Source organism: Benincasa hispida, chromosome 1 (assembly GCF_009727055.1).
Source record: "Benincasa hispida cultivar B227 chromosome 1, ASM972705v1, whole genome shotgun sequence".
Classification (NCBI taxonomy): Eukaryota; Viridiplantae; Streptophyta; class Magnoliopsida; order Cucurbitales; family Cucurbitaceae; genus Benincasa; species Benincasa hispida.
Window position 1 is genome coordinate 12,007,423 of NC_052349.1, and position 12,678 is coordinate 12,020,100.

The following is a 12,678-nucleotide window of genomic DNA, read 5'->3' on the forward strand; positions in this document are numbered from 1 at the left end:
GAGTTGTCAAATAAACTTTTTTTTAAAGGAAAAATGTAATAGGATTTGAGGTGTTTACTTCTGCCAATATCCATAAAATATCAATATGGATCCATATTTCTAGAAACAAATATTATTATTTTTAGTTAAGTCGTTTCTTAGTATATCTATGGATATATCTTGTTATTAGGGTATATCTTTATGTTGAGATTAGTAGATGATTTTCTTTATTATTTTATAGGTATATATAAAAGATATTAGAGATGTCGTTCTATTCTTAATATTGATGTCGAACACCTCTATTTACAAATATAAAACATGAGAGAGATGGATTGCATATTTCTTTAAGTAAATATGTTGAATTCTTAATTAAATTTCAAACACAAAGCATGTTTTTAGCAATTTTTTTTTTTTAAATTTTCAAATTTTGCCTTGGTTTTTTTAAAGTATTAATAAAAATGTTGAATAGATTGATATTTCTTTAAGTAAAAATATTTAATTCTTAATTAAATTTCAGACATAAAGCAAATTTTTAGAAACTTCTTTTTCTAGTTTCAAATTTTTTGGACTCGTTACTAGTATTTATTGGTCAATTTACAACTTAAAATATTAGTACAATAAGTATGGAGATGAATGATTAATCCCAAGACTTCCAGGAAAGAAACTCAAGTTAAGTAGACAAATATTTTATGGTATTCTAATATTTATACTTGATTGCTAACTTAAGTATTAATTCTTTTTAAGTCTTATACTTGATTTTGAATGTGAACATAGTTCTAAGAAAATAATACGTTTTCTTTAGAGGGTGAAATTTTAAATCCATGCATTACATTGTATTAACAAGAATATTTATTTAATTATACTTTATCCCACCATATCCGACGAGAGATTTCATGTTTACTTATTTTTGCTAAACAATAATCACTTTGACGACGTGGCTTCAAGTTAATCCGGGCATGATTCAAGTGGGCTAGACATATATATTCGTTTATAATGTTTTAATTACCCTGACTCCACGTATAGTCGCAGTTAGAGAAAGAAAAAAAATATATATTTTTAATAATAATTATATTTTTTTTCAAGGCTGAATTCAAGGTTTTCGGGACAAAAAAATAAAATAAAATAATAAATAATAAATAATGTCTCAAAATATAAAATAAACTAAATTTTGACCGTAACATGCATTATGAACTCCATAATGTGCACTCATTGGTGTGACACTTTTGTCAACTAAAACAAAGTCTAGTGCTTTTTTAATTTGAGTTTCTACTGAAATCTATATATTCTATGTGGTACCAAAATGAAGGGTTATTCATTTTGATTTAGGGGTATTAATATGCTCTTCAATTCAAGAGGTTGGAGACTCAATCTTTTACCTTGATAATTGTACTAAAAAAGAATGGTTATTCAAAGAAAAAACCATTAACGTGAATGGTCTTCACACGCATACGTTGAAATATCGCTCTAAATCATATGATTAGATATTAGTATTAAGAAAAATTCAACATATTTTATAAATAAAACTACAAATTATACCATATAACAATATCTATCCGATATAGATTAATTTATAAGTAAAACACAACCAAATGTGAACTTAAATAATTTGTTTAAATTTATTTATGATTAAATTACAAAAATCACACATAAAGTATAGTGGTATTTGCAATTGCATCCTTAAACTCGATTATATGGACCTTTAAATTTAAAATAATTATAAAAATTGGATCTACTATCTTAAATTGAATTCAATTCTGAAACTCACATAATTATATATTTATATAAATTTAAGGGCTCAACTTTTAAAATTAAAAATTAAAAATATAATTGCAACTACAACCCGATTTTTGCAATTTACCCTTTATTTATTTATTTATCAAAATTCAAATGAAAATTGAAAATCTCCATCCACGCGGATTAATGCTGGCGTGTACAGTGGTAGCATTGTGGCGGGAAGTATCGGAAACCAGGGTTTTCGGTTCCGGCAACGAGGAGTACAGCTTCCTCATTTGAAACACGAAACGCTACAAGTCTTCCAATTACAACAAGATTGAAGCTCACGAAGCATCATTTTCATCCACAGCCATGTACCGGGTGGCTACACGAAACGTCGTTTCTATCCCTCGGTGGCGTTTTTTGGCTCTTTTGATTGGCTTCCCTCCGCGCAACTTCACCTCATTTACTCACTCACCGACGTTTTTGTAATGCCCCATTTTCTCTTCATCTGGTTATCTCTTCCATACATTCTGGACTCTCATTAATCGTCTTTTGTGTCATTTCTGTTTTGGGTCTCTGTTTCTTCATTTATTTGGTTGTGGTGGGTTTGGTGTGCTGTTCGTAATTTCTGCTCCTGCTTTAATCCATGGAGAGTCTGAAAGTTTCTTGTACCTTGTTTTTTTTTTTTAAGAGATCGAGAAATGTGATATGGCGGTTGTGCATATTTGACATGTTTAGAAATACCCTTTGTCACAGTTTGGAGATTTTTGTTTGGTGGGCGGGGGTGGGGGTTGTTCTACTCCTAAGTAGGACAAGTCTTTTGCAATTTTCAACATTTTATGAGTAGTCGTTGAGCAATGGTGTGAAAACTTTCCTTGGGAGAAGCTCTCTGTTTGCTTTTTGAATTCTTGTTTTGGACGACGTTTGAATTTGTTGAATTGAGAGTCTGAATAAAAGGTTGGGTTGACTATCATCAAAATTTAACATCCCTAGTGGTAACGTTGAAAAATGAGCCCCAGACTCAGTGTTTTCCCAACGTGGTTTCCCCTGGCTGTTTTGGGGTTCCATGTTTGTTTTTGGGCGATAGGGCCTTTTTACTTGAGGAACGTGTGTCTAGAAATTTGGTAAAGCTACTTTTCTGACTGTAAACATCTTCGTGGTGGTATCATTCTATGCGGTGGACTTCTTTGGTTGGTAGAAGTAATTTTGGAATGCCACTGGCACTGAGTGAAGTCACTATGACTTCTACATTGGTTATTCTAATGCGTGGAATTTTTTCATACGTGAAAACAGTGAAAGGCAACAGCTTGAAAAGTTGCACATTGGGAAAGTGAGAAAATATTCGGGAGGAACCATCAATGCTGCTAAGAAGGTTAAGGATATTAATAATGTCCAAGACGATAAGTTCCTTTCTCACATTTTATGGTGGAAAGAGGTGAACCACTAGCCTATATTAAGAACTATCTTTTGCCATTATCTTGATGCATTAATTATCATTCAGATGCTGTGTCTCATGGTACTTCGTTCCTTGAATTTGCAGATGGTAGAATCATGCAAGAAGCCGTCATCTGTCCAGCTGGTTAAGAGGCTTGACTTTTCCAATTTGCTAGGTTTAGATATTAACCTGAAAAATGGGAGGTGAGCTTGTATGATAAGCTTTTCTTTGTTGTAGCATGTGCATACTGAGAATCAATTTTCTGTTGGTGGGCTTAAAGGCCGTCGTTTGATTATATGGACTTATGGAAATATTATGTCATATTATTTAGATAATTAGCAGCTATGATTACTGTTTTGCAGTCTTAAAGAAGGAACTCTTAACTGTGAGATTCTACAGTTCAAGGCAAAGTTTCCTCGAGAAGTTTTGCTCTGTAGAGTATGATATTTCCCTTCTTGATTCTTGATTTTATCATGTCAATTGCCTATTTAGATGTTTATTCTAACTAGAATTATCTTATAATCATTTTGAACTTGTGGTCGGCAGTTAATGACTATGCTATTTGTTTCTCTCTTTCTCTACAGGTAGGAGACTTTTATGAAGCAATTGGAATAGATGCTTGCATACTTGTGGAATATGCTGGTTTAAATCCTTTTGGAGGTCAGCGTATGGATAGTATTCCAAAAGCTGGTTGCCCCGTTGTGGTATTGGATTTCTTCCCATTTGATCTTTCTGTGTTTAAATAATTGAAAGCATCAGTATTCTTTTCTTTAGCAACGTGTTTTCAGTGTCTGCATTGTTGTGTACTTTTCAACACTGTCAAATTGATGAAAGCATTATTATGATTGACACTCGCACATGGCCATATATTTTCAGCGTTTATGTTCCTTTCTTTAGCTAATTGAAATCATTATATTGCCAATTTCCATTTTTCTTTTGACAATGAAATGATGCAAGTGTGGGATTAATATCCTTTTTTTGAGTTTACATACTTGCAACGAGTCAATGACTGTACTGTGGTACAGTCTGCAAGACTACAGTCTTTTCTCTTTCCCCTTTTTTGATTCATTAGGTTTCAAACATCTGCTCGTGTTTAAGTTTCAGCATCAGGTTCCTTTTGAGCTTGGTAATGATGTGTTTCATTTCTGGCTGTTAAGCTGGGAATCTTGTCCGGCGATCCTTCATTAAAAATATGGAAGTTAAATGTCAATGGGTGCATTTTCATGCCTCTCCGGGATCCATTTCACCACCCACCCCCCCACACCCCCCCCTTTTCATTTGTTTGCGTTGATCTTACTTTTCCAAGTTACCCACACTACAAGCGGGGTGCCTAATAATAATATTGTTTTTTCTGACCCCTTTTAGTGCCTTTTTTGTGGTCACATTTTGTGCTGCCAATTGTTTTATTTGTGACCTCATTCATTGATAACAAAATTTTCATGATTTTTAATCTTGGACATTGAAATCTAATCCTTGTTGTTCTAATAAAGAATTACTTTGCAGAATCTTCGTCAAACCTTGGATGATCTGACAAATAATGGGTTCTCAGTGGTGAGCAACTATGATGATTTGATACTTATCTTCTGGTATTTTTTTGGAAAAATTATAGCATATGATTGTGCTTTTTCCATAGGGTGATTTTTTTTACCTAATGGCATAAGTCAATGTGGATAACCCACCGAGTATACTCAAGAATAATAATTCATGTTGCAGATCAACAAGCCAGTAGGGAAGACAACTGTCTTCTATTTTTCCAATCATGAAATATATGGCCTTATTTTTATCTGATTATACCAGTGACATTCGCCATTAGAGGCCGTTTTCACAATTTGTGTTTTGGACCTTTTTTTCCTAAAAGATGAAGCTCACAATCTGTGGGAAATATTGTGACACTAAGACCAGGGATTTTCCTACCTTTTTCTTTCTCGGGACTCCATGAAGTTTGCTTTGTATCTTTTGAGAAGTATATCTTTTAGTTATTCTTAACAGAAGTATATCTTTTAGTTATTCATAATAGTTTGTTTAATTTGGTCATGTAGTGCATAGTGGAAGAAGTTCAGGGCCCAATGCAAGCTCGTTCTCGCAAAGGACGCTTTATATCTGGGTAAATTCATGTAATAACTTGGTATCGTTTACCAAGACTTCATATTTTATGATCTAATGGTTTGTGCAATCCAGTAATTGTTGTAAAATGGTGTTCAAGCACCTGTTCATAAGGAAGTTTCAATTGTGAATGAAAGAGGAAGAAGAATAAGAAGATTTAATGACTGAGTTCGTCTGTATGTGCAGGCATGCACACCCAGGCAGTCCTTATGTCTTTGGGCTTGTTGGGGTTGATCACGATCTTGACTTTCCAGAACCAATGCCTGTGGTTGGTAGGTGATTTAGTACATTCAATTGTTATTTAGTAAGATATTTTGTATGTATCAATATTCTTTCCTGTGATTAATATGATGTACTCGTTCATATGTTATTTTGTGATTTATTTTTTCTTGTATGGTCAGTACTTCCTGATGTATATATTCTCGCTTTTGGATTTTTAATAATTTGACTCTTCTCAGCTTATTGTTACTTACAATATTGAATGGAACATGTGTAGGAATATCTCGATCTGCAAGGGGCTATTGCATAAACCTCGTCATAGAGACCATGAAGACATATTCGTCAGAGGATGGTTTGACAGAAGAGGCCTTGGTTACTAAATTGCGCACTTGTCGGTACCATCATTTATTTCTTCACACTTCATTGAGGAACAACTCCTCAGGTTTGTATGGTTTGATTGTTTGAATATGTAGAACTTTTTTATCTTTTTTTTTTTTTTTATAAGAACAACAACTTTCATTGAGAAAAAAATGAAAGAATATACGGGCATACAAAAAACAAGCTCACGAACAAGGGGAATCCCTCTACAAGAAGCGACTCCAACTATACAAGATCAAGTTCATAGGATAATTACAAAAAACTTTAGAAACCGAAGCCCAATGAGAAACGTGAAAACGAATAAGAGACCACAAATCTCTAGCATCCCTCTCAATTCCCCTAAACACCCTTCTTTTCCTCTCATCCCACAACACCCATACAATGGCACAAACACTAGCCAACCAGAGAAAACGACCTCTCTCCCTAAACGGTGGATTGAGGATGGCCTCCTCGACCATATCTCTAACGACTTGTTGACAAGCACACATCAAATCAATGTTTGGAAAAAAGAATCCTAGATAAAGCTCACAAACTCGCAGTGACAAACAATATTGTCCAAGTCTTCCTTCGCCTTCCTGTAAAGAATGCAACAAAAAGGACCAACCAACGACGACATCCTCCTAACAAGCCTATTCAGTGTGCTAATATGGTCGTGGAGAACCTGCCATATGAAGAAGCTCACCTTTTTAGGAATCTTGATCCTTCACAATGAGGAGAAGATAGACTCACCCACAAGAGCAGGGTTAATCAAACAGTAAAAAAAGGATTTACACGAGAATCCTTCCGAAGAATTAGGGCTCCAAACTCTCACATCTCTCCTCCCAAGGTGAAAGGGATAACTCTCAAGAATAGAAAGGAGGCAACTACATCCATCGTTTCCCTATCGGACAAAGCACGACGGAACCCGAAGGAGAAAGAGCAAGAGCTCCCTGTCCAAACAAGAAAATCTGTCACAAAATGATTTTTAAGAGAAGACAAATGATACAATCGGGGGAAAGAACCACAAAGAGGTCTCTCCCCACCCAGTGATCTTCTAAAAAATACGTCTCTCTCCCCTCCCTCACCATACAACGGACCCAAGGAACAAAAGCAAGGAGCTCTTTCACGATATCTTTCCAAAGATTCCGGTAAGTGCCATTACTCCCTTCAACCAATCACTCGAAAGGATGGGGACCATATTTACGAGCAATAACCCTACGCCACAGGGAATTGGGTTTAGGGGAAAAGCACCACAACCATTTGGCTAAAAGGGCTTTGTTTCGAGTCCTTAGGTTCCCAATTTCAAGACCAACCCCCCAAAAGACACTGGTTTCACAATGATCTCCCAATCAATAATATGCAAATCAATACCTTTCCCTTTATCAACCCCTTCCCAGAGGAAGTCTTGCATTAACCTCTCCAAACAATTACACACCTCTCTCGGAGCTCTAGAGAGAGAAAAAAAATAAATCGGAATGCCACTCAAGACGAACTTAATGAAAGTAAGATGACCCATTTTAGAAAAGGAACTCTTTTTCCAAGAGGTTAACCTAATTCGAACTTTGTCAATCACATGGTCCCATAATGAAATACACTTCGGACTATTCCCAAGAGGTAGACCAAGATAAGAAGAGGGAAGACTTTTCACCTCACAACCAATCCACTCTGCCCACCTTTTAATCTTATCATTCTCGCTATTGATACCCATGATACAACACTTACCCCTATTTATCTTCATGCTCGACATCTCCTCAAAGGTAATTCAACATCGAAAAGGAATTAACACTACCCGAGCAGAAGAAAAGGGTGTCATATGCAAATTGAAGATGAGAGAGGGGAGCCCTATCCTTGCCCACCTCAAAGGGCTCAATAAGGTTACCATCGACACATTTAGTCACCGATCTGTTAAGCACATCCACAACAAGAAGGCAAAGAAAAGGAGAGAGAGGGTTACCCTAATTCCTGTCTCTTATACACATCTAGATGTGTATAAGAGACAGTCTCGACGCCGTCACATTACCTCTAGGACTCCCATTGATAAGAAAGGATTAGCTGACATTCTTCAAGCAACCCCAGATCCACGTACTTCACTTATAACCAAACCCTTTCTTATCCAGAATCTTATCCAGAAAGTTCCAGTCCACATGGTCATAAGCTTTTTCAAAATCGATCTTAAACAACACCTTTTCTTTTTTTCTAGCTCTGTAGTTCTCAATTGCCTTGTTGGCAACAAGGGCTTGATCCAGAATTTGCCTCCCTGTCATGAAGGCCCCTTGCTCATCAGATATAGTCGATGAGAGCACCCTCTTCAGACGATTCGCCCGAACCTTCGCCAAAATTTTATACACACTTGTGATGAGACTAATTGGACGTAAGTTTTTGACATGGATCTATTTAAAATCCCCCTTTCATAAAACTCTTGGAACACTTTGACCAGGTCCTCCTTCACAAGGGACCAATTCTCTTGATAAAAAGTCATTGTATACCCGTCCGGCCTTGGGGATTTTGAACTATCGCTTCCAAAAACCGCTCTTTTGATCACCTCGACAGTAAAAGGCTCGGACAAATTGTCCTTGTTTTCATCAGAAATAGGATTCCACTTAATCCTTTGAACAAAGGGTTTGGCTGACACCTCCGGACCATATAACCTAGAGAAGAAGCTAATAACTTCCTCCTCGATCTTCTTATCCTCCATAATGACCTCCCTTGAATCAGAGACCAGGGGGCCAATTCTATTCCTACTCTTTCGGCCACTCGCCACCCGGCGGAAAAGAGGGGAGTTGCAATTCCCAACCTTAGCCCACTCCGACTTCACTTTTTGCCTCCAATTACAAGTCTCCTTACAGATCACCTCCGCAAAAAGGCCTTTAGAGCGTCCCCTTCCGTTTTAATGCCCTTATCCAAGAGGCCCTCTAATTTCCAAGTCATCAAACCCCTTAATCTTAGCCAAAAGCTCCCGTTTCTGAACTCTAATGTCACCAAAGACCTCTTTGTTCCACTTTCTTAGCTTCCTTACAACGCCCTCAACTTGCCCATCCTTCCCAACACCCCACAACTGGCTCAGGCCACCGGCTAGGTACCTGGGACTTAAAAAAAGAAGGGTGGTGCAGCCACATGTTCTCAAACCTAAAAGGACACAACCCCCATTTTTGACAACCCGACGTCAGGATAACAGGCCAGTGATCGAAGTGACTCTAGGCTCCACCACCTGCCTATACTCCCTGAACAAACGGATCCAATCCAAAGAAAGCAAGACTCTATCGATCCTACTTCTAGCTCTTCTATTAGCCCAAGTGAACAACCCATTCAAGAGAGGAGGATCAACCCACTGCCCACCTTTGTTGTCAAAGGGAATATTTTTTGTTAATAATCCTCATTTCGAACCTCTTTTTACTGTTTTCTGGTCAATATGCTTTATGTTTTCACCCTCCCAGATTCTTGTGTTTAAAGGAAAATTGATGTGAGGATGAAAAAAATGTGTTGTTATTTCATCTTATCAATGAAATTATAGTTGTATCTCTCTCTCAAAAAAGAAAAGAAAAATAAATAAATAAATAACTAACTAAAAAGGTATTGATGAAAAAAGATGCATGGGGAGAAGGAAGGGACATGAAAAGGAAGATTATCTCATACCAGAATAGCTGCTTTTCTTGTCCCAAAAAGTTCGTACAACTGTTCCTTAATCATTACAGAATTGGAACATTAAAGAAAAGTTTAAGAATTCCACGTTGTTACTTTGTTACAATGTTAACGATTGTCAACTTAAACCTGCTTGGGATTGTTTCCAAGGGCAAATAACGAATGAGGATACTTTAACTATGAAATGTGGTGGTTTGATTTGTGTATTAAATGTTCAGGACATGCAAACTCTCACAAGGAGAGAGAGAAAAGATACAATCAACATATATAACCAAATAGAGATAAACTATCAAACAACTTTGACCTGCAAACCTCTTTTAGCTATTGAAAAAATGAAAGCTACTACAAAACTACCAAAGAATCTCAAAAACAAACACCAACCAACAATAGACCAACAGAGAGCAAACTGAGAATTCTTTAACAATGCGCAAACTAAAAATCTGATGAAAGAAGCTTTTGATGAACCAACACCAACAGACTTGAAAAGAAAACCTTCTCCTAATGCTCTAAAATCTTCCAACAGAAGAACAGAACAGACAGACAACGATTTGATTTGTGTAATTATTTGATGAAATAACCTCAAATTAGTTTTTCAATTAAGAAAATTATTATGGAGACATGAATAAGAAACAATGGAAAATGTCATATAAGAAATTTATTGACTGTGTACTTTGTAGCATAATTTTGATTAAAGGTTCTTGGTTATTGATGTTTGGAAGAAGTATGCTGCTATATCTGTGCCATTTGAAGATTTTTTTCCCTTCCTTTTGATGCCATGCGCAAACTTATCACTTCATGAGAGGCTTCTTTTAGGCACTTGTCGCTGGGGTGAATTTGGTGAGGGTGGCCGGCTATGGGGGGAATGTAATTCCAGACATTTTGAGTGGTTCGATGGAAATCCGCTTGATAATCTTTTGTTTAAGGTCTGTGTTGCACCTGCATCTCTTCTATTTCTATCGATAGCATAGCCTGACTTTTTATTTGTATTGATGTCAGTTTATTTATTTTCTGATCATTCCCAGGTTAAAGAGCTTTATGGTCTTGATGATGAAGTTAAATTTAGGAATGTAACAATATCGTCAGAGAATAAGCCACAGCCATTAACATTAGGAACTGCAACACAGATTGGTTAGTTTTATTTCACTTGGATCCCATAGAAATAAAAGCAATTTTAAATGATATTAAGCTGCATTTTCATCCATCAAATGCATATAGGTGCCATACCAACAGAGGGAATACCTTGTTTATTGAAGGTGTTGCTTCCATCAAATTGTGCTGGCCTTCCTGCATTGTGAGTCGGAATGATTTTTAATTGATGTTGAGATAGTTGTCTTCTATTAACTTTGCTAGATTGCTTCTTCGTTGTTTTTTGAACATTTGAAGTTGCAACTGATATTTTTTTTCCTCTCTAATTTCTTGTCTGTTAATTCTGAGACATTATCAACCATAATCACTGTCACCATTTCATTCTTTGGAACCGTGATTTCATGCACACTTATGCACCTATATTTTCATGACAAACATGGTTTTTTATTTTTTATTTTATTATTATAAGAAACATAAGTTACATAACTTTCATTATCAAAGAGAGATTCAAAAAGAGGGGAAGATGAGATATCTCCACAGAAAAACAACTTACAAAAAAGGAGCCTCACTAGTATAAATTTAGGTTAGGCTATAATTACAAAAGAATTTAGGCTTAGTTTGAGATCGTTGTAGCTTTTAAACTAATTGCTAGTAGTTGTGCTTTCAGAAAAATCAACTGTGAAGAGGAAGTAAAATAGTGTTTGGTGATTTTTAATTTAAATTAGAAAAAAACTAGTTAAGGTGGTTGGTAAGTTAACACTAAATTTGTGTAATTTAGTTATATGAACTAAACTAGATTGTCATTTCAGTTATTTTTTTATAGTGATATTCAATTTATAATTTTATTATAATATAATTATTTAAAAATCTATATGATCTGAATTGCAACTAAGTTTGTTTGATCTAAATTGTTTGATAGAAGTTTCTTAAAAAATAATTGTCATAAGAAATTGAATCAATTAAAATTTGAGATTAGATGTGAGAAAATAAATTAATATGGAATGATAAATTTGATATTAGTAAACGGTTAAAGTTGGTATCCAATAGCTTTTGCACGCTAGAGCAAATTAAAAAGTGATTTTGCGTAGATTAATAAATAATTTATTTTACCAAACAGCCTATACGATTGAGATTTTCCTATAGTTGGTGTTTGCAAACACAATCCCAAACGGGGCCTTAGAAGTAGAGGACCAACTAGAATAAAAAAGAGATCAAATTCCAAAAAAAAGTCACTATTAGTTTCTTGACCACAAAAGATTCTAGAGTTTCTTTCAAGCCACAACCTCCAAAGGAGGGTGAAGATCCCATTGGACCAAGGAATTTTGCCGTAGCATTTACTGAGGACCTTCTACTAACGGTAGAAGGGCATTTGGAGCTTTTCTTTGGCCAACACCACAATATTTTGAACAAGCTAAATGGTCTCCCTCGACAATCAGCAACAAAGGGACAATAGAAACAAAGGTGCATCAAAGATTCTTCACTGTTTTTACAAAGAACACACAAATTAGAAAATAAAGCATAATTTTGAAGGAATTTTTAGATTCTACAGTAGGTGTTTAGCCTTTTGAAAGTGAAGATCCTCAAGAAAACTGTGACTTTTTAAGACAATAAGCCTTCCAAATAAGATGAGATTTTTGCATTTCCAAAGCTATTTGTTTCACAATGAGCTTGGGGGAGATGACAAACATGGATTTAACTCGGGGTATGCTGAAGTGGTGATATAATTTAATTTACCATAACCTATCAGCTTAAGCTTTTGGGTCAATTGGTGTTTTGACATGATATCAGAGTAGGAGGTATTCTGTGTTCGAATCCCTGCAATATCATTTCCTCCCTAATTAATTAATATTGGTTTCCGCTTGTTGGGTCTTCTACAAATTTTCAAGTCCACGAGTGAGAGGGAGTGTTATTTAACTCATCTACTTAAACTTTTGGATCAATTGGTGAATTAACAAGAGAGGAAGAACAAAGTTTTGTATATCTCAAGAGATCACGAGAGGAAGTGTGGTTGCTGGCTAGGTTTACATTTGGGCGTCTGTTTCTAATTCTAATGACTTTTGTAATCATCCACTAGGTATTATTATTTTGGACTGTAGGTCTTTTTTGAATACTTAGTCTTGCTCTCTTCGGGAGGGTTGTTCTTT

The 12,678-nt window shown here is 35.7% G+C and overlaps 1 protein-coding gene across 3 annotated transcripts in view; it reads left to right on the forward strand.

The window, feature by feature from the left end:
- Positions 1-1,894: 1,894 nt before the first annotated feature.
- Positions 1,895-12,678, forward strand: part of LOC120073174 (DNA mismatch repair protein MSH1, mitochondrial) — a 29,707-nt gene continuing 18,923 nt past the window's right edge. For all 3 annotated transcript variants that reach the window (XM_039025841.1, XM_039025849.1, XM_039025857.1), the window contains exons 1-12: positions 1,895-2,180; positions 2,989-3,130; positions 3,236-3,333; positions 3,493-3,568; positions 3,715-3,834; positions 4,634-4,681; positions 5,170-5,234; positions 5,420-5,505; positions 5,730-5,894; positions 10,262-10,371; positions 10,471-10,576; positions 10,664-10,739. In XM_039025841.1, coding sequence (XP_038881769.1) covers positions 2,065-2,180; positions 2,989-3,130; positions 3,236-3,333; positions 3,493-3,568; positions 3,715-3,834; positions 4,634-4,681; positions 5,170-5,234; positions 5,420-5,505; positions 5,730-5,894; positions 10,262-10,371; positions 10,471-10,576; positions 10,664-10,739 — 1,208 coding nt within the window. In that variant the 5' untranslated portion in view covers positions 1,895-2,064. The remainder of the gene's footprint in view (positions 2,181-2,988; positions 3,131-3,235; positions 3,334-3,492; positions 3,569-3,714; positions 3,835-4,633; positions 4,682-5,169; positions 5,235-5,419; positions 5,506-5,729; positions 5,895-10,261; positions 10,372-10,470; positions 10,577-10,663; positions 10,740-12,678) is intronic.